Source organism: Fusarium solani (assembly GCF_023522795.1).
Source record: "Fusarium solani strain SB1 chromosome Unknown bctg00000011, whole genome shotgun sequence".
Taxonomy (NCBI): domain Eukaryota; kingdom Fungi; phylum Ascomycota; class Sordariomycetes; order Hypocreales; family Nectriaceae; genus Fusarium; species Fusarium solani.
This window is the reverse complement of record NW_027072149.1, coordinates 2,288,036-2,306,974: the sequence shown is the minus strand read 5'-3', so window position 1 is coordinate 2,306,974 and position 18,939 is coordinate 2,288,036. Positions and strand designations below refer to the sequence as shown.

The window sequence follows — 18,939 nt, the reverse complement described above, 5'->3', positions numbered from 1 at the left end:
ATTCGAGGGGCATTTATCTAAAACCATCTCCCTAGGTACAGAGGTGGCCGGACCAATCCGAGTCTACTCGGCGGCGGGCCGAGTACCGAATCAATCCGGCGAGATGGGGCTGCCGAAAACTCCCGCCGCAATTCCCCACAGCTCGGGTCCTTGCCGGCCGGAGTCTACCCATGGACCCGCGCGAATAATCGGCCGCGGATCCTACTCTTCATAATTTTATGCGAGGACTACAGCTGTGTAAGTAGGTAAGCTAAAACACGGGGTCTAGTCGGTCACTTCACAATCTGAGTTGTTCTTTGATCAGAATAACCTCATTCTATCCAGACCATAATTTCACTCGGCATATTTACTCCATTGTGCCGTGTACATCGTAAAGTGATAGTATTGCCAGGAATGGTGGTGGAGGCTAGAAAATAGGCACATTGAAGGCGTCAAACTCATACACCCAAATATCTAACGACTTCTGGTCATAAGTACACTCAAAATCTGTACCATTCTGAGACCACAACGGCCTCAAGGGCCAACGGCAACCTCTTCGATCTCACCCGTGCTGTTCAGCCTCTGAGGGGCTTCTCCATCTTCGACCCAGTCAATCACCGTCTGCAGAGTGTCCTGCGGCCATTCGCCTCCTGGCTAGTTCGGGTTCGGGCTGCAATGGGCTCCGCCGGGGATGAGAAACAACCGTTAGAGGTCATCGAGCTTGGAAACGCTCTCGTTGTATCCGAGTGACGCACACATGAGTTTCTGGATAGCCTCGTAGTCATAAACCGACGAGCCCGAGGGAATTCCAGAATCGCTCGCCGTGCAGATGAAAGATCTTGCCTCCTGCTGACTGGAACGAGCTAAGATCGGGCCAATTAGTCTGCAATGCATCAGAATACTGCTGCAGTCCAAGTGTTATCCAGTCCCTCAAGTCATCATATGTGATGTTGTCAAAGTCGCTTAGCAAGGCCGTGTCCTGGACGTTTAGAAAGCGGGCCTCGTCGTTGAACCAAACGCATTGCATCTTTTAAAATCAGGATTGGTATTACTTGATCTCACATTCAAAACCTAACCTCAGTGTCTCACCATGCAGAAATTTGATACAATGGAGTGTGAGAGGCTATTGAGCCAGTCAACCCAAATCATACCTGCAATTCATTTTATATCCTAGAGTTTATAACAGGCTCAATGAACAAAACAAGGACAAAAGACTATGGCGACTTCGCTCTCCTATAGCTTTGGCATATCCTCCTTCCAGCCCGCGTCAAGTGCAACCAACTCAGCACAACGCTCGCCGACGGCAAGCACCGTTAGCATTGGGTTTACGGAGAGCATAGTTGGGAATACACCCGCATCAGCAACCCGCAGTCCCTTAATTCCACGAACTCTCAGCTCTGTATCCACCACGGCCATGGGGTCTATCTTGACGTCACCCATCTTTGTTGTGCATGCAGGGTGGTATACGGTTCCCGAGGCCAGACGAGCAAACTCGTCTAGTTGCGCATCTGTGGTGAGATGTGGCCCCGGTGCGATTTCTCGCTTGATCCAGGACTTGAAGGGTTCTTGCTCCGCTATCTTCCGGCAAGCTTTGATGCCATCGACGAGAATGGAAGAATCGTAGCCCTCCTTGTCGGTGAAGTATTGGAAATCCAGAGCTGGCTTCTCGTGCGGATTGCTGGATTTGAGATAAAGCCGGCCGACTGATTTTGGGCGAGGAATCAACGGCATAAAGTGGAAGCAACGCTCTGGCTCCGGGATCTCGTAGCCGAGGCGCTCGAGGTCGTCAACAAAGGGGATGGTGAAGATATGGACCATGACGTCGGGGATGTGCCCGTCATCTCCGTTGTGGTTGAAGGGCTTAGAACGCAAGAACAGGGCCGTGTCCGAGTTCGCAACGGTGTTTTGGGGAGGCGTACGGTTCAGCTCGTATAGCATTGTTGTCAGAGGGTGGTCCATCAGGTTCTCTCCAACCCCAGGGATGTCGCTGGTGACTTGAATACCGACTGATTCCAGATGCTCCCGGGGTCCGATTCCTGATAACAGGAGTAGCCGGGGAGTATCTATGGCACCAGCACAGAGGATGACTTCTTTCTTGGCACGCAAAGAATGCTTCTCTCCCGACTTGAGAGTCACATCAATGCCAGTTGCAGTATCTCCCTCAAGATGGACTTTTGAAACCCAAGCGTCAGTAAGCACCGTCAAGCCCGGACGCTTCTCGTCCCCTCGAAAAGTTGGATGCAGGTACGCAATGCTGGCGCTGTTGCGATGGCCCGTATCTGGATCATACGAGACGTTGCACCACCCGACACCTTCCTGGAGACCGGCTTTTGACGAGATCATGTGGTTAAAGTCCTGAACCTTGTCGACACCCAAGGCAGCCCTCGCAGACTCGATCCAATCGTTGCACATCTTGTTCTGATCTCGGGGTGAGGGAGCCGCACGGTAGTGCGCAGTTTGTCCAGAAGGCGATTGAACAGATCAAAGGTCCAGCCTTTGCACCCCAGCTTCTGCCAGAGAAAGGCGTCGTACTCGGTCGTTCGGAACGAAATCATGTCGTTGTGGCTGGAGCACCCTCCCAGTACCTTGGCGCGCGAATGGAGGATGTGACTATTGCCTAGTTACCGCAGACTCTGGTTAGCCAATCTCCATCATGCGTGGCAAGGTTGATTTCATGCGGGTACCAACCATTTGGCTGAGGCACGCTTGTATAGCCATAGTCAAGGTCTGTGCCGATGGTCTGAATACGATCTTTCAAGATCAAGACACGGTTGTCCCCGACATCACTAGGCCCGCCTTCGATAAGCAGGATGCGTTTCTTTGGTAGATAGGCGGATAGTCGGCTCGCAACCACACAACCGGCTGTTCCTCCACCAACAATCAGGTAGTCATAGCCGTTGGCGGAGTCGGAGGGAAGTGTCTGCGTCGTCATGTTGGGACGGATAAGGTGTCAACGTATATGATATGGAACAGCAGAAAGAGTGTTGACTCGACCTTGGTGTGCAAGTGCAAGTTCGGTAGAAAGTAGAGCTCGCTTTATAGCTATCGGAACCAACTCACCAAGAAATTCCTTCCTATTCGGGGTCATCAGCGATGATGGTGGGTCAATAAAATGCATTCACCATCAGTCCTACAGCAGCTTGTAAAACGGCCAATATCGGATCAGGTCTCATCCAGGGGTCGTAATGATGATTTATGTTTTTGCGCCTCAGCCAGGGCAGGGCATGGAACTATTCCGTTCTATATTTCCTCTTGGTGAGAGGTAGCTACCATGATATTCAGTGGCATCAAAGACCCTGTTTCCTAGGCGCGGCCTCTCACAGAGGGCACCGCGTTCCTGGGATCATGCTAGTCCATGTTTGAAGGCTCCTCGCCTCTCGTCCGAGAAAGGAAAAGCCCCCCTGAACCATGACGGTGGCTGGCATTGTGATAAGCTGATATCGCGGCGTCGAGTGATTGGGTCAAGTGTTCGGGGCATTCTACCCCACGATTCGTCGGGTGACCCATGTACTTTGAGGAGACGGGGATGCAGCCAGGTGCCACCGCCCTCTTCATTTAAGGAGGGCGACCAAGAGGCTCACAAAAGTCTAGGAACTGTTACTACAGTAGAGTTTACACTAATTTCAAGTACCGTAGCGTACCGTACTGCACTGTAGAAACCCGTCGAAGGCAAAAAAGAAATGTCATCCCCGGCGCCCTAGACGTCAACCACGCAGCGCTATCAAGGCTCAGCGGTGGGGCCGAGGATGCGGAGTCGGTATCTCGCACTTGGACTGTTCCAGCCATCTTCTGTCTCGGCAACTCCTCTCCTCTCTCCAGAACATCAATCAATCCTCTTCTATACCGACAGAATGGTTTCCAAAGCCTGGCGCGTCCGCTTTGCTCCCTCTTCCCAGGTCGTCCCCCCGATTCATGGGCCCCCCAAAGACACAAGCCTCGACTCCCCTGTCCTACGCCGACAGCCCAAGAGCAAGTCGGCCTGCCGAGAGTGCAGGCTGCGGAGGGTGAAATGCGACGAGACATACCCTGTGTGTCGACACTGCGCGCGACGGGGGACAGTCTGCACCCCGGCGCCCCGCAAGACTATGTGGAAACTGGAGATGCCACTCCTCATCCAACAGGCGTGCTGCGGAGATGGGACCACTCCATCTATGCTCCTGCAGTACTACTTTGAGCAGGTCTGCCACATCATGGTTCTCGACCCTGACATCAACCCGCTAGCGTTGCCTATCCTGGATCTCTTCAAGGAGTCGTCGGCTCTCTTGCATGTCGTGCAGAGCATTGCCGCTGCACACATGAAGGGCTTCCGCGATGCCAACACGAGCGACTGCCTTGTTGAGCGAGGACAGACATTATTATGCATCCAACAAGAGCTCCTACAGACTCGAAAGAAGGCAATCGCCACATTTCTTGCCATCTTTCTGCTGGGCATTTCGTCGCCCTGGATTGAAGGAACCACAGGCCTCGAACACTTGGTGGGCGCTCGAGCCCTCATCGACTCCATCTTGGGTGACCCTACAGCCGATCCTTCCGACCCTGCCATACAGCTCATCGTGGGCAATTACATCTGGTGGGAGATGGCAGCCTCGTTTAATCTGGACCATCGATTCCACAGGCCATTGTCTGTTGAGTTCATCTCCAAAGCCGTCGAGGCCAGCCAGCAAGAGTACCATCCCATGGCGGGTTACTCATTGGGCATATTCTATGCCGTGGCCAAAGTGACGCATTATTGCCGTGGAGTAGTAGATGGGCAACCTCGTGACCTTGCGCTCGAGGCAAGCCTGGAAGACGAGATGCTGGCATGGACACCCAGCCACGACGATGAGCTGCTCTTCCTTCTAAGCGATGCGTATCGAAAACACGGCCTGATACAGCTTTACCGAATCTGTGATCGTGATCCCGAGCAGTCAGAACTGGACAACGAGGCCATGATACGACAATGGGCCAGCGAGGCGATGGAGGGTTTGCTGCGTATCCCTCCAACCTCGCCGTTTCTCAATTTTCAGCCCATCCCCCTCATGTCTGCCGCCTCCGAGATACCGGCCGACAAAGTTCAGCAGCGAGAGGAGGTCAAGATCCGATTCAAGGCCATATACTCCTTGACCCGCCTTCCGGTCATGCTGGACGCCATCACGCTTCTCGAGGAGATATGGGAGCTTAGGAGCCTGGGAATCACAACTACGTGGCTTGTCCTCTTGCTTGAGAGAGGACAAGTATTTCCATTGGCCTAATGAGACGGAACTTGTAATGTAGTTAATGATATGTTTACAACTTGTTGTTGGAGGAGCAAGTATATCAAATTGTTCTGCTTACAGTATTCTTCCTTGGTCAAATGCCCATCTCACCATTGAATGTAAAAAAAAAGGTCCAGCCCGCGAGCAATCAACGCATTCCGTGTACACCTTTTTTACAAGTTTGCAATGCTTCTATTCGCTTCAGCAACGATAAACTCAGCGGCGCGCTCTCCAACCGCCAGCACAGTCAACATGAGGTTGATGGTAGGAATCAAGGGAAACACGCTGGCGTCGGCAACGCGTAGCTTCTTGATGCCCTTGACCCTCAGCTGAGGATCCACGACGGCCATTGGGTCATGGACAGTGTCTCCCATCTTGGCTGTACCGCAAGGATGGTACACTGTGTTTCCCGTCTTGCGTCCGTACTCGGACAGCTCCTGGTCAGTCTGGCAGCCGGGGCCAGGTGCAACCTCTCGCTTGATCCACTTCTTGAGTGGCTGCTGGTTGACGATGGCACGGGCAGCTCTGAAGGACCAGACGATGGTCTTTTCATCGTATCCGTCGGGGTCGGTGTAGTATCGAAAGTCAATGGCGGGATACTCCTTGGGGTCGGCAGACTTGAGCCATACCTTTCCGCGCGAACGGGATCTGGGGACGTTGGGTGTCAGGGAGAAGACGTTCTTGGGCATGTCATAGCCTAGAGCGGCTTGATGGACGTCAAACGGCATGGTGTAGATGTGCATCATGGCATCAGGAACAGTGCCGTCATCTCCGTGGATGTTGGCAGGCTCACGACGCGCAAGGAGAGCAGCATCAGCCCACATGACCGTCTTATCCTCGAGGGGCTCGTGGAGCTCCCAGGTGATGATGGCTTCGGGGTGATCCATTAGGTTCTCTCCAACGCCGGGCAAGTCATTAACCACCGGGATGTTGAGCTTCTCAAGCTCGTTGCGGGGGCCAATGCCAGAGAGAAGCATCAGTCTCGGCGTATCGATGGTACCAGCGCACAGAATAGTCTCTTTCTTGGCGCTGATCTTGACCTTTCTTCCAGATTCAAGGGTCAAGTTGACTCCTGTAGCCGTTCCATTGACGACGTTGATGCGATCCACCCAACCATTGGTGAGGATGGTGAGGTTGGGGCGCCTCTCCTTTCCCTTGAGGATCGGGTGGATGTAGGCAACGCTTGCACTAACTCGATAACCAGTGTTTTGGTCGTATGTCAGAGAGCAGAATGACACGCCGCCCTTTGAAAGGCCACTTGCCGAGGTGATCTCGTGGTTGACGCTGTCGACAATCGGGATATCGAGAGCTTTGTTGGTCGCCTCCATGAAGTCGTAAACGATGGGGTTTCGGTGTCGCTCGTGGATGGGCACAATGGGCGTCCGCAACTTCTTGATGAGCCGCTTCATCGTTTCCCAGTCCCATCCAACGGCGCCAGCCTCTTCCCACTTCTTGCAGTCGTACTCAAAAGGGTGCACGGCAAGACTCCCGTTGTGACTTGAGCAGCCACCGAGGACCTTGGCGCGCGAGTGAAGGATGTTGCTGTTTCCTGGTGCCAAGTCAGTCCTATTCCCAGCTAAGATATCACGATGCGAGATCTCACCATTTGGCTGCTCAACCGACTTGTAGCTATAGTCGAACTCGCTTCCCATCAGGTTGTACATGTTTCGCAAGTCAAGGATTTGCTTCTCGTCCAGATCACTGGGTCCGGCCTCGATCATGAGGATCTTATGGTCGGGGAGAGACTCGGCCAGCCTACTGGCGATGACGCAGCCAGCCGTGCCTCCTCCAACGATGACATAGTCAAAGTTGGGATTGCTGAGCTCTGTAACTGTCGGCATGGCTGGGAGGGACGGATGATACCAAAGAGATGTTTCAGGGATGACAAGTCTGATGATTTCCTGCCTTGATGATGGTCATGAAGAATTCAAGAGCCTGTATTTGTAGAATGCTTCGTTGTCCGGCAAGGTTGGGGGCAAACGATCCGGGGTGTGCCTAGCCCATCGTAAGATACCTGCATTCCTTCCAGAAGAAGGAATGATGCGGTTCACTGCATCACGGTGCTTTTGTCAACAATGACAACGATCTTTCGGGCCATCGGATCTAGGAGCTCGCGTGGCCGTGCTGTCTCAAGTCAACAAGGTGGGTGGCAAGGGATGGGGGCTTGCTAGCTTCTATTTCCAAGCCCTTGATTCGCCATCTCCTCGTAGAAGCTAGCCGCTTTGACTTGGTTCAAGGGCAGTGTCCAGTTGCTCATTATGGACTGATAGCGAGTACTTACCACTGCATGTAAATCACCCTGAAGTCAAAGTACTCTTTATCACGTCACGTATGGCCCCGTTCTCCACAGGCCGAAGGCGTCGGGTTGTCGATACGGCAGATCCGGGGCGAGGGTCTTTCTCCAACAACCCCGCACACATTCCTTCCCAATCCGGAATGAAATCGAAGGCCTAGATTATCGGCAGGGTTGTGTTTGATCATGAAGTTCCGCCCTGTATGGCAGTGGCAAGAAAACAAGAGGCCGATCTATCGTGACTGGCACCTTGTCAGTCTCATGTATTTTTGTCCATTTGAGGCCTGTTGACGAATTCGGCTGGCAAGCGAGAGAGAATAATCGAATCTCAACGAACATTTGAACAATTTGTAGCCTTTGATACCCTACTTTTCGACATACATCATATAGCTAGCCCAATCTAGACCCCTTGCCCTTGCTCCCACTCACCTCAGCACACTCCAAGTCACTCAGTCCACCATGGCACCCTCTCCCCTCTCTGTCCAGTTGACTGCTCCTAACGGGGTCACCTACGAGCAACCCCTTGGCTTGTTCATCAACAATGAGTTTGTTGCCGCTCAGTCGGGCGAAACCATTGACGCTATCAACCCTTTGTCAGTATAGGTCTATCCTTGAGTGCTGCTGGCGCTAACCCTGGTCATTTCCAGTAACGAATCCGTCATCGCACGAGTCCACGCCGCCGGGGCCAAAGATGTTGATACTGCCGTTCAGGCTGCCCGTGAGGCCTTCGATGGGCCCTGGGGAGAAGTGACGTGCACTGAGAGGGGTCGTCTTCTGAGCCGTCTGGCTGATCGCGTCGAGGCCCAAGCTGAGACGCTGGCTACGGTTGAGTCGTGGGACGGCGGTGAGCAATCCCGGGCGATGGTGAGCGTTGCTTCTTGAGACGCTGATCCGAGACTTTAGGCAAGCCATTCCATGTTGCCCTGCAAGAGGACGTACAGGAGGTCATCGCCGTCTTCAGATACTATGCGGGATACGCAGACAAATTACATGGCCAAGGTAATGCTGTCTCTCGCCCATCTGTATCGAGTATTTGACTGACAGCTTGGTAGTAATCGAGACTGAAAAGAACCAGCATGTCTTCACCGCCCGCGAACCTATTGGTGTCTGTGGCCAAATCATCCCTTGGAACTATCCCCTCAGCATGGCAGCCTGGAAGCTGGGTCCTGCCATCGCGACTGGAAACTGTGTCGTCATCAAGGCGGCCGAGCAGACACCGCTATCCATCCTATACCTAGCGACCCTTTTCAAGGAAGCTGGTTATCCAAAGGGTGTCGTCAACGTCATCAACGGTTATGGTAGAGATGCAGGCGCTGCCCTTGCGTCGCACATGGGTGTTGACAAGATCGCCTTTACCGGCTCGACACAGACCGGCCGAGAGATTATGAAGCTCGCATCAGGAAACCTCAAGAGTATTACTCTGGAAACAGGTACGTATAATCTTACAAATGTCACTAGAAGACCAGCCGAACTGATACTTGGAAAGGTGGCAAGTCACCACTGGTCGTCTTTGACGATGCCGACCTGGACAAGGCAGCATACTGGGGACATGTTGGAATCATGTCAAACGCCGGCCAGGTCTGCACCGCCAACAGCCGAATCTTTGTGCACGAAAAGGTCTACGACGACTTTCTCCGCCGGTTCCTGGAAAAGGCTGCCTCGGCCAAGGTCGGAGACCCTTTCGCGGCCGACACATTCCAGGGCCCTCAGGTCAGCCAGGCGCAGCGAGACAGGATTCTTCAGTACATTGAGATTGGAAAGTCCGAAGGCGGAACGCTGGCTCTTGGAGGCAAGGTCCACGGAACCGCCGGTAACGGCAGAGGGTACTTTGTTGAGCCAACCGTCTTTACAGACGTCAAGGACGACATGACAATTTACCGTGAGGAGATATTTGGTCCAGTCGCTGCCGTCCTTTCGTTCAAGACAGAAGACGAAGTCATCAAACGAGCAAATGACACCTTCTTTGGTCTTGGGGCTGCTCTTTTTACTAAAGATGTGAGCCGAGTTCATCGAATCTCGCGCAAGATACAAAGCGGTAGTAAGTCCTCTCTTCCAGTCCTTGTCTCTGATGAACTCCCAACTGACGTCGTCTTGTTAGCTGTATGGGTCAACAGCAGCAACAACTCGGATATCCGAGCGCCTTTTGGAGGATACAAGCAGTCGGGGGTTGGTCGCGAGTGTGGGCAAGCCGGAATCGAAGCTTACACCAACATCAAGACCGTTTACATCACGTTGGACTAGATATTCTGTTCATTGTGACTGAATTGATTCAGTTGCTCTACAAGTCTTAATGAAGCCCGGTTCAGTTGAGATCCGGTCCTCGATGGGATAACTGAGCCAGAAGACCGAAGCCCGGTTCAAGTGCCCAAGTGACTAAGTAGAAGCAGATTAGATTTTGATCACTCTGTGTCTCACTGATGAACTGGGGCAAAGTGGTCACAAGACACGGCACACAGCTCATCACACCGGAGCATGACCATCGCCCGATGCTAGCTGTGTGCGTTGTGAGTCCGGGCTCGTCCTGGGCAACAAAACCATCCCTCCCTCTGTCTAACCAGTGGGTGCAAGTCCAATTCGGCAATGTCGGAGGCATCAAGTTGATGTACTTTAACTCACAGCCCTTAAGACTTTAGGCTTTTGATAACCCAGACGTTGACAATCCGACATCATTGCCTCGTAGGGAAATTCGTATCGACCGATCCTTCATGAGCATAAGCCATTCGGAAACGACTCGGACTCAAGACGCCTTATTCGGGACGTGCGGCATCGTGACAGGAGCCTTGCGCAGACACGCAAGGATATGTTATCGTAGACTCAGCTTGCACGGTCACAAACTGATCCCTGTTGGCAAGATACCTACCCCAAGTCATCCATGTAGGTGGGCGCAGGATAGCGTTCGCCTATTAGCCGAATCAGGAAACAAACCGCCACTCAGTGAGCTTCGCTCTTATTAGCTGGTCGATAAAAATCTCATGCTCAGATCCCTCGCTATCAGTGTTAGTCGCCACACTAAACCAAGTCCACATGGTCTGGCCCCCCTTTCCCCGCGTTGGCCGTGTGTTCCGAAATTTTCAAGAACGACATATGAGTTGGTCTACTGTACTTCAAAAAGGCGGCGTTCCCAGGCCATAGACAGCTTGGCATCCCATCTCTTCACCCTTCCTTCTTTGAACCACACGTTAGCATCACCTGCACCATGAGCACAAAGGAGAAACAGGCAATGGGCAAAGGCTCTGAGCCTTCTCCCAAACCAGAATCTATTATTGGGGATGTCATCATTATGGAAAAACCCTTCAGTGTCTGGTCTGCCATGGCCATTGGCGCGTCAACAACCAATACGGCTATAGGAGTCATCCTCACCATCGGGTCCATCACCGCCAGTGGTGGCTCAGTCACTCTTTTCTGGGGCTTCCTCTTCATGGCAATTATCGGACTCGCGTGTGCAACAAGCTTGTCCGAGCTGGCATCAGCTCTCCCCGATGCCGGAGGGCAGTACATATGGGTTGCAGCCCTTTCACCCCCCGGGCCTCGTCGGTTCCTCTCATACGTCACGGCTCTCCTTAGCTGGGGTGGAGCTGTATGTACCGGTGCCTCGGTCTGTGTCGTTGGACCCAGCTTGCTCTTTTCGCTGGGAAGTCTTCTCAATCCCAGCTTTCAACAAGATCCCTGGATGGGCTTCGTCGCATATCAGCTGACCAACTTGATAACGCTCGCCCTGAGCGCGTTTGAGCATTTGCTACCGAGAATCACAAAGGGCATTTTAACCTTCACCATGTGCCTCTTGGTCGCCCTCTTTGTTGGTCTCTTTGCTGCATCAGATGAGAGGCGCTCCGCCAAAGACATCTTTACCGACTTCTACAACGTCTCGGGTTGGTCAACCGGCGTGGCATTCCTGATTGGACAAAACGGCTTGAACTGGGGCTTCTCGTGTCTAGATGCCATTGTCCACATCGCCGAGGAGATCCCAGATCCCAGCACCAATGTACCAAAGGCTCTGATATTGACAATCATTGTTGGGTTCGTCACTGGACTGCCTATTGTCCTAGCTTTCTGCGTCAACCAGACCAACTACGAAACTCAGACCTCGACCATGGCAACCGTGTACGTAGCCTTTGGGGAAAGCAAAGCTGCCGCCATTGCCTTCCAGATCGCCATCTTCATATCGGCTGTCGGGGCAATGTGGGGGATTCACGTCTGGCAATCTCGCCTTGCGTGGACCATTGGTCTCAACAAGGGCTTTCCCTTTTCTAAACATATCGGCCAGGTGATGGGTGCTCCTTTTCACACGCCAATCTATGCTTTGATCTGGTCGGCTGCATTCACAAGTCTGTTGGGTTTCCTCTACCTTGGATCCCAGACGGCCTTCAACTCACTGGTCTCTGCTGGCATTCTGCTCCAGTATGCTAGTTATGCCATCCCAATCGTCCTGCTCTTGAAACATGGGCGATCGCGGTTTCAACATGGTCCGTTCTGGTATCCTCGGCTTGGGCTACTCGCCAACATCGTCTTTCTCTGCTGGGCCCCGATCGCCTTGGTGTTTTACTGCTTTCCGTACGCCCTTCCCGTCGAGGCCGGCACCATGAACTACATCTCGGTGGTTCTCGCTATTGTTGCTCTTTTGATTGTCTTCTTTTGGTATATATACGCGCGTAAGAACTTTTCGTTTCCCGAGCTCGGCGCAAGTCGTTGCATCGACGAGGTTATGTAGCCTTGGATATAACAGAAGAGGATGATAAGAATTGAGTAGATATTCAGCAAATTTCAATGTTTTAGGAGACTGTTTATCATCACATGAGGAGAAGACATTCAATGTCATTATTGATCATTATGAAGCAATATCCCAGAAAGATGACCCAACAATTATTTCTGACGCGCGCTATGATATTACCTGCTGTGATTCAAAACCAAGTGATCCGTAAACTTGACCGCACGCCGATACCGTTTCTCACACCAAGGACAAAAGTAAAAGCCCTCCCCATCGAGGAATTTCGCCATCTTGGGAAAGTTATCCCGGGTTCCTGCTAGCTTCTTGAGACGGTCGAGAAAGGGTGGGGGAACCTCGTTGGGCGGTACACCAAACCGCGGGTTCGTAGTCTCTAACTGCAGGGCTTTGCCTATATACACGGGTTGGTAGGAGGCAGGTATTAAAGAGTAGGGTTTGGGAGGAGGGGGTGCAGGGTTTCCAGTTGCCACCGGTGCTTGGTATGAATTGGGCTTGGGTGCTGGTGGAATAGGAACCGCGGGAGGATGAGCTCTACTACCGGGAGGGGGTGGAGGTGGCGGTGAAGGGGCAGAAGGTGCTGTAAGTTGAAGTGGCCGAGTTGCTGGTGGCCGAGTTTCCGCTGGGATCGGGGGTCTGGGTGATATATGAGAAATTTCAGGTTGAGAAGGACTGGTAGGTGGATTTGAATGATTCTGTTGATCCCGGGATGGAGGTAATCGGTGGTGGTGGAAGCCGGTTGTTACAGGCCCCTGAGGGTGAGGAACTTGAAGGGGTCGCCGGTTAGTTGGAGGTTGGAATGGCGGTAGCTGAGACTGTGGCGCCTCTGACCCCGGAAGCGGTCCGGGGAATCCCATATAAGTCGACCTCGTCATCAAGTTGCGAAGGTCGATTGTTGCGTGGTTGGGTAATGTGTGTTGAATATGGTGGACATGGATAGGAGTAGGTATTTGGACTCGAAGATGTTGCCGTTCGTTTCTTAAAGTTGGTGCCGGGCCGATACCCCGCGTCGTATAGCCGGTCATGGGAACGTCTGGTGCTATTGTGGGTTGTAAGGAGAAGCTTTGCCTTGTGGCAATGGAGGTGTTGGGTCTGGCATCCTTCATCTCAGTGACAAAAGAATGCCTGGGGTCTACCGCCATTCTCTTGTCTGCAGTTGGTGGTCTACTCAACTTGGCGGGCTGATCTTGATCATCCATTTCGTCTTCGGAGCTGGATATGGAAATTATTGTAATGTCTTCCGCGATGGGCTGGCTGACGGGGTTTATTTGGGTTGCCTCAACCTGGGGTTTTGAAGAAGTCCCAGGGCGGCTCTCACCGGGGGTTAGTGGCATGGAAGCTGCATTTCCAGCTTCTGGTCCATCATTTGCGGATAAGGGCGCTTTCTCTTCCACGATGGTGTTTTTGGGAGCATTAGTCGCAGGCTGCTCTGGCTCTAAGCGAACAGATGTGAAAGCGGGCTTGGGTGGACTGTCGTCCGTTGCGCATAAAGGAGGATTCTCAGAGTCGCTTTCTTCTATGATACCATTGTTAGCAACTCGACAACATGCCTGGTTGATAGGAATCTCACCTGACGAAGCCCATGAGTCCTCATCCGCAAACTCCGTCTCTTGCTGTAGCCGCTTCCGAAGGTACTTTTTCGCAAATTTCAAATTCGGCACAAGTCGTGAAGAGGTTTTAAAAACGCTCAACTCCTGCAAGTCACTCGCCTTGACCCATGCAGAAGAAGCTCCCTCTGGAAAGTCGTGTCTATCGAAAAACAGGACGGGAAACTCTCGATCCATCGCACGAGGCCCGTCATGTTCGTAACCTTCCCGCCACTTGAGATTTTGAGTATCGGGTTCACATCTCAAGCAGTCTGGCGTTTGATTCATTAGTCCCAGTTTCTCGAGGGTACTTGGAATTCCGAAGGCTTCGAGGCCTATATGAGGGAGGGCCAGGGCGGGAAGCCAGTCTTTTGTCGTTTCCCAGTACGCCAGGTAAATACGGCCAGGAGTCGGCCTGGTGATTCCACTAAGCCTCCGTTGCTTCGGATTCCGCCTGGAGACATCCTGGTCTTTGACCTCGGATTCATTGGACTCGTGTAGTCGTTTCTTCGGACTCGGTTTTCCATCCACCTTGGATTCGGAAGAAGGCTTCTTGCTGGCCTGGCTGACGGCTAGAGCAACGGAATTATTCTTCTCGGCCAACTCGGCATCGCAGTCTACAACCTCGACACCAAAATGCTCGACGACTTCCAAGCTTGTCGGGTACCATGGCAACCCATGCCTGCTGCCTTTGAGATGCGCTGCTGCACCTCTTAACGCCGGGTGCTGAAAAGCTTTATGGTGCTCGTCGCAGTGCAGAATATACCATAGTCCATCAGAAGACGGAACCTGCACGATGAAATGTTTTACCGCGGCATTTCCATCCTGAAATACCTCATCAAATGTTACGCGTCTCTTTGCATGTGATTGCTGCCTCCGCGGACGCAAGTTATGCTTCCCTCGTCAGAATAGTTACCAACATAATCGCGACAAACTTACTCCTACAGGAGCGCAGACAATCGTGTCCTCAACGTGAGAATCGGATGCGTCGGGTGGTGGTGATGGACTTGGCAGAACTGGTGTTATCTCGCTTTTCTGTTGGGGAATCGGATCCTGGACGAGACCCGGGGAAATGGGAGAAATTGGGACTGTTGGTCGGCGGCCAGGGCGGTCCAGGAGCGTCATTTTCTCGGCGGCATGGCCTGAGCAGACATCAAGCGCCATTGTTCAGAGGTTTGTTGTCGGCGGTGAAAAAGGTGTGGAATTAGGATGGGGGAGGAGCATTATCTTTATCACACCAAGCCCGGAGAACCCGACTAAAAAATTATTCCAAAAGTTGATTCATCATAGGCTTGTCATGTTCACCATAGTTCGTAATTAACTCATCACCCTTGCTTAAACGAGGGTTGGGACTCTGCTTCGCCATCACACAACCAACAACAACATCTTGGACCGTCAGGGCCGCGCTATTGGGCGAGCTGCCCCTTTGCGGGGCAGATCATCGCGCTGCAGGTAACCAATGTCATGTGTGAGATGGGTCCAATGACTGGGGATGGCATCAGGGGACCCCTGGTCTGACAGGGTTGTTGAGCGAACTTGGCCGCCAATTCGGCGAATTGGTTGCGATATGCATGAGGGCGGTAGGAAAGAAGAGTCTGTAGTAGAGTAACAGGACTAATGGGGAAACAAAGTGCGGAATTTGAGAAGTGCTGAGAGCTTCAAAGAAGAGAGATATCCTCAAAGTCAGCAATCACCCCATCATAGGGCAGTTCTGTTGGCCGCTGGTTGTCTTGTTGGTGGCTGCTGGTGGCAACACACACCGACAGGGATCCCACTACGCGACGATATCTGTGCATGTGGGACGTTGCTCACTCATGATTCAGGACAAGGTTCGGTCTAGACTCGTATCGGCTGGCCCGTGACAAGGCGGGGGTGATGGGAAACCCCCTAGCCGAATGCCTGCTCGAACCGGTATCAGGTTGAGGTTATACTTTGAGACCAATACAAAAGGAGTGAGACAGGCACGACAGGGTTCCGCAACCACACTCTGTATGAGCTGATGTGAGTGCTCGTTTTGGGTTATCATAATGACAGCGCCAAGAGAGGGTAACGGTCACAACACCCACCGACACATACCGTACAGCCATTAATTAATGGGTGTGCTTTGGGGGACGAATCATGGTTACTCTCAGTTGAATCACCGGTAGGGCTATGCTTGGCGTTGAAACCAAAGCCAAAAAGTCACAATTTGCAGCAAAAATGACAGGGCCCATCGGAGAATATTACTCTATTAGTTGATCGTCCGTCTCCATCTCTTCCCACCTGCACCCTGATTCGTTCATATCCATCTCACAGCTACCCTAGGACGAAAAAGGATCATCGGCGAAGCTACACTGGCATTAGAGGGGGCACACATTATTACTAGACGGAGATAATGCGCAGCTTACAAGGTGTTTCCGAGACCGTCGTCGCAGACGGTCCTACCCTGGACTTGGGTGCATCCTGCTCCTTCGAGTTGGAAGCGACCGCCTGGGCCTCGATTGTTGCCTTGGGGAGCTGGGGCAGCGATAGCCAAAGAAGAGAAGATGAGATAGACGATGGCTGAACACTTCATCTTGACGATGTGGTTGAGGGTGGATGTTGAAGGTGGAGGTTGAATGTGAAATTAAATGAGAGACGTCGGTGTAATAGAGCAGGACCGGCCTGGGAGAAGTTGAAGACGATCAGATAAGTGATCTACACTGAACTGAAGATTCAAACTTTTGGCGCAATCGTTTGGGTTTATATACTATTTTCTTAAATTCTTTGTGACATCCTAGGGTGTATTCTTGGCGGCCTGAAACGTTGATGGGACAACCCCTTCGTTTCATCAAAGCGGCTGAAAACAAGCGAGAATCAAAACAGCACGTCGTATTCATCACTGGACGCGTCGTAAATGTCATATATATCTATTCGGTCTATAAGTACAGTAATATGGAAACCAAAACCCATGTCTTTGAAGCGACCTGTAGCCAACCCTGACGCCGTGCCATTCGCCTCTTCCATTTGTCTCAATAATCATCTCAAACTGAACGACATGCAAAATCCATCAATGAAATCAATCAATCACTTTGCTTCAGTGTCTTTGAGACTGACATCCTCAAACTCGAGATTAGCTGTGGAGGCTCTTGGTGGGAGTGGCGGCGGCACCCTTGTCGGGGTTGTGCTCCGAGGCTGGGCCTTTTCATCATTGGCTGCTGAGAAATTGTATTCTCCTTCATGGTGAATAATGCCAGTCTCTTGGGCACTCCATGGATTCCCGTTGGTGTGGTGATACGGACTGTCGGCATAATCCATCTCGGCAACATCTTCGTAGATGCTCCGCTCGTCGTCCTGTGCTCCATACTTGAGGCTGTCGGGGGTGCTTGCAATTGAAGTGATGATGACAGGATCCGTCTGTGTTCCAGCCTCAGACGTTGCGTAGCTTACTTCCGTGCTTAATCTTGACTTGGGTGATGAGGCGAAGCTGTCGCGGTTGCTCTTGACTGCTGTCTCCATGCTCCGTCGGAAGAATTTGTTGTAGACTGGACTTGTCGGGCTGGGGTTATACTCGAATTGTTGACTTGATGGTCTTGATTGTGTCGCAGCCTCGCGGATCTCGAGACCTTCCTTCTCCAAGGCGAGCACACCATATGGATCTGGATCCTCGGGGTCTGGGATGCCAAAGATTTTCCCCTCGCCTGGAGCGTCGACATCGACATCGCCTGGTGCAGGTTGACCTTCTAGCTCTTCCATGAGCTCTTCATCAACATCTGTGCGACCTTCTGCAGCCTTCAACGTCTCCATCAACATCTTAATCTCCGGTGGCGGATGACGCGCTTTTCCAGCCAAGATGTCAGCGACACGTATCTCCTCGCCGTAAAAGCGCGCATTCTCGTCCGTCCGTTCAATAATGATGGTGCCATCAACTTGCACACCAGCATAAAACCCTCGCGACTTGAGATAAGTAAAAACAGGCCTGTTGACCTGCTTCCACTTGCCATCATTCTCCAAAACGCCACCGGCTCCGACGGGTCCGGCGACGGCGCTGATCTCGCCACCGAGCGTCGCCCGAATCTTTGTAAACGCCTCAAGAGCCTTGCGGTTGTTAATCACCACGACACAATCGTAAATATCGACTCCGACGAGAAATCCAAGTCCGGCTGTGTGGAGCATGATGCCCGAGGGAGGAGACCAGGTGCCGTCTTCTTTGCGGGCCACCAGGACGCCGGATCCGCCGGCTCCGGAAACCCAGAGGCCGGTGCGCATTGTTGTGAAGATTGCGAGACCGACGGCGTTTTCTATGACTTTTTGGGGAATCTTTTTTAGGACTCGTTGTTTTTGCTTGGGACCTGCTTGGTCTGCTGGTTTTTCCTCTTCAGTGTAGAAGCCATCCTCTGTCGTCATTGTCAGCTCAGTTCTGACATCAAGATTATCGTCTCAATGAGACTCGGAGGGGGTATACTCACTGCAGAATGATCTCAAAATTCTGGCTGCCTTGTCGCTTTCCTTATCCAACGTCGTAGGCCAAAAAGCCTCACTCCCAATTCGATTCGACAGTCTATTCACAGGCGCACCAAGCTTATCAGCCCATCCCCAAACCTTGTCGAACCCCTTCTTGCTCTGCGTCTTGGTCTTGTCCCAAGACGGCAACTTTGACGTGACCTTTTGCATCGTGGATGATCGTATGAGTGTGTGAAAATTGATCGATAAAGGGCTTGCGTGGCCATGCCCGCCTTTATACGGGACGCGAAGCTTCCGCCCGTTCCGAAAGGTTGACGCTACATTCCCCAGCTGGCCTATGACATAACGCCTCGCAGTCGCCGGCTGCAGAGAAACTTGGAAGTCTAAGGTAAGATGCACATGATCCGCAGCGTCGTTGATAGGTTGGTTTCTGGCACTTTGACAAATGTGCCCACGACAATTGCACGGAACCATCTGTGGCGGATAGTCCGGATCTAATTCTGCGTCTACCTTTGGATTCTTTTAGGAGACCAATGACGCAACCGACCGAGTTATTACTAATTAGTAGTTAATAATTCAACTACAAGCCATCCAGCTGTCGCCGAATCACCGCTTTGTTTTTCGAGGAGAGGAACATGGATTGGACTTCAAGAAATAGGGATCGAGTCTCCACCATGGAGTGAAATCTTTACTGATGACGGCGCC

At 52.2% G+C, this 18,939-nt stretch overlaps 8 protein-coding genes across 8 annotated transcripts; 3 read left to right on the top strand and 5 right to left on the bottom strand.

The window, feature by feature from the left end:
* Nucleotides 1-1,212: 1,212 nt before the first annotated feature.
* MRS44_015866 (uncharacterized protein) lies at nucleotides 1,213-2,391 on the bottom strand (the record flags this gene model as incomplete). The annotated part of the gene is made up of 1 exon (XM_046279564.2): nucleotides 1,213-2,391. The coding sequence occupies one exon, from the start codon at nucleotides 2,389-2,391 to the stop codon at nucleotides 1,213-1,215; it is 1,179 nt and encodes a 392-aa protein (XP_046129975.2).
* A 205-nt stretch (nucleotides 2,392-2,596) lies between these two features.
* On the bottom strand, nucleotides 2,597-2,911 carry MRS44_015865 (uncharacterized protein; the record flags this gene model as incomplete). The annotated part of the gene is made up of 1 exon (XM_065619386.1): nucleotides 2,597-2,911. The coding sequence occupies one exon, from the start codon at nucleotides 2,909-2,911 to the stop codon at nucleotides 2,597-2,599; it is 315 nt and encodes a 104-aa protein (XP_065475458.1).
* Nucleotides 2,912-3,830: 919 nt separating this feature from the next.
* Nucleotides 3,831-5,210, top strand: MRS44_015864 (uncharacterized protein; the record flags this gene model as incomplete). The annotated part of the gene is made up of 1 exon (XM_046276756.2): nucleotides 3,831-5,210. One exon carries the CDS (start codon nucleotides 3,831-3,833, stop codon nucleotides 5,208-5,210), a length of 1,380 nt encoding a protein of 459 aa, XP_046129976.2.
* A 176-nt stretch (nucleotides 5,211-5,386) lies between these two features.
* On the bottom strand, nucleotides 5,387-7,054 carry MRS44_015863 (uncharacterized protein; the record flags this gene model as incomplete). The annotated part of the gene is made up of 1 exon (XM_065619385.1): nucleotides 5,387-7,054. The coding sequence occupies one exon, from the start codon at nucleotides 7,052-7,054 to the stop codon at nucleotides 5,387-5,389; it is 1,668 nt and encodes a 555-aa protein (XP_065475457.1).
* A 911-nt stretch (nucleotides 7,055-7,965) lies between these two features.
* On the top strand, nucleotides 7,966-9,747 carry MRS44_015862 (uncharacterized protein; the record flags this gene model as incomplete). Its single annotated transcript, XM_065619384.1, has 5 exons — nucleotides 7,966-8,099; nucleotides 8,154-8,350; nucleotides 8,410-8,505; nucleotides 8,559-8,936; nucleotides 8,993-9,747. The coding sequence occupies 5 exons, from the start codon at nucleotides 7,966-7,968 to the stop codon at nucleotides 9,745-9,747; spliced, it is 1,560 nt and encodes a 519-aa protein (XP_065475456.1).
* A 955-nt stretch (nucleotides 9,748-10,702) lies between these two features.
* Nucleotides 10,703-12,214, top strand: MRS44_015861 (uncharacterized protein; the record flags this gene model as incomplete). Its single annotated transcript, XM_046271146.2, has 1 exon — nucleotides 10,703-12,214. The coding sequence occupies one exon, from the start codon at nucleotides 10,703-10,705 to the stop codon at nucleotides 12,212-12,214; it is 1,512 nt and encodes a 503-aa protein (XP_046129979.2).
* A 176-nt stretch (nucleotides 12,215-12,390) lies between these two features.
* On the bottom strand, nucleotides 12,391-14,976 carry MRS44_015860 (uncharacterized protein; the record flags this gene model as incomplete). Its single annotated transcript, XM_065619383.1, has 2 exons — nucleotides 12,391-14,601; nucleotides 14,752-14,976. 2 exons carry the CDS (start codon nucleotides 14,974-14,976, stop codon nucleotides 12,391-12,393), a joined length of 2,436 nt encoding a protein of 811 aa, XP_065475455.1.
* Nucleotides 14,977-16,857: 1,881 nt separating this feature from the next.
* Nucleotides 16,858-18,444, bottom strand: MRS44_015859 (uncharacterized protein; the record flags this gene model as incomplete). Its single annotated transcript, XM_065619382.1, has 2 exons — nucleotides 16,858-18,167; nucleotides 18,240-18,444. 2 exons carry the CDS (start codon nucleotides 18,442-18,444, stop codon nucleotides 16,858-16,860), a joined length of 1,515 nt encoding a protein of 504 aa, XP_065475454.1.
* Nucleotides 18,445-18,939: the final 495 nt, after the last annotated feature.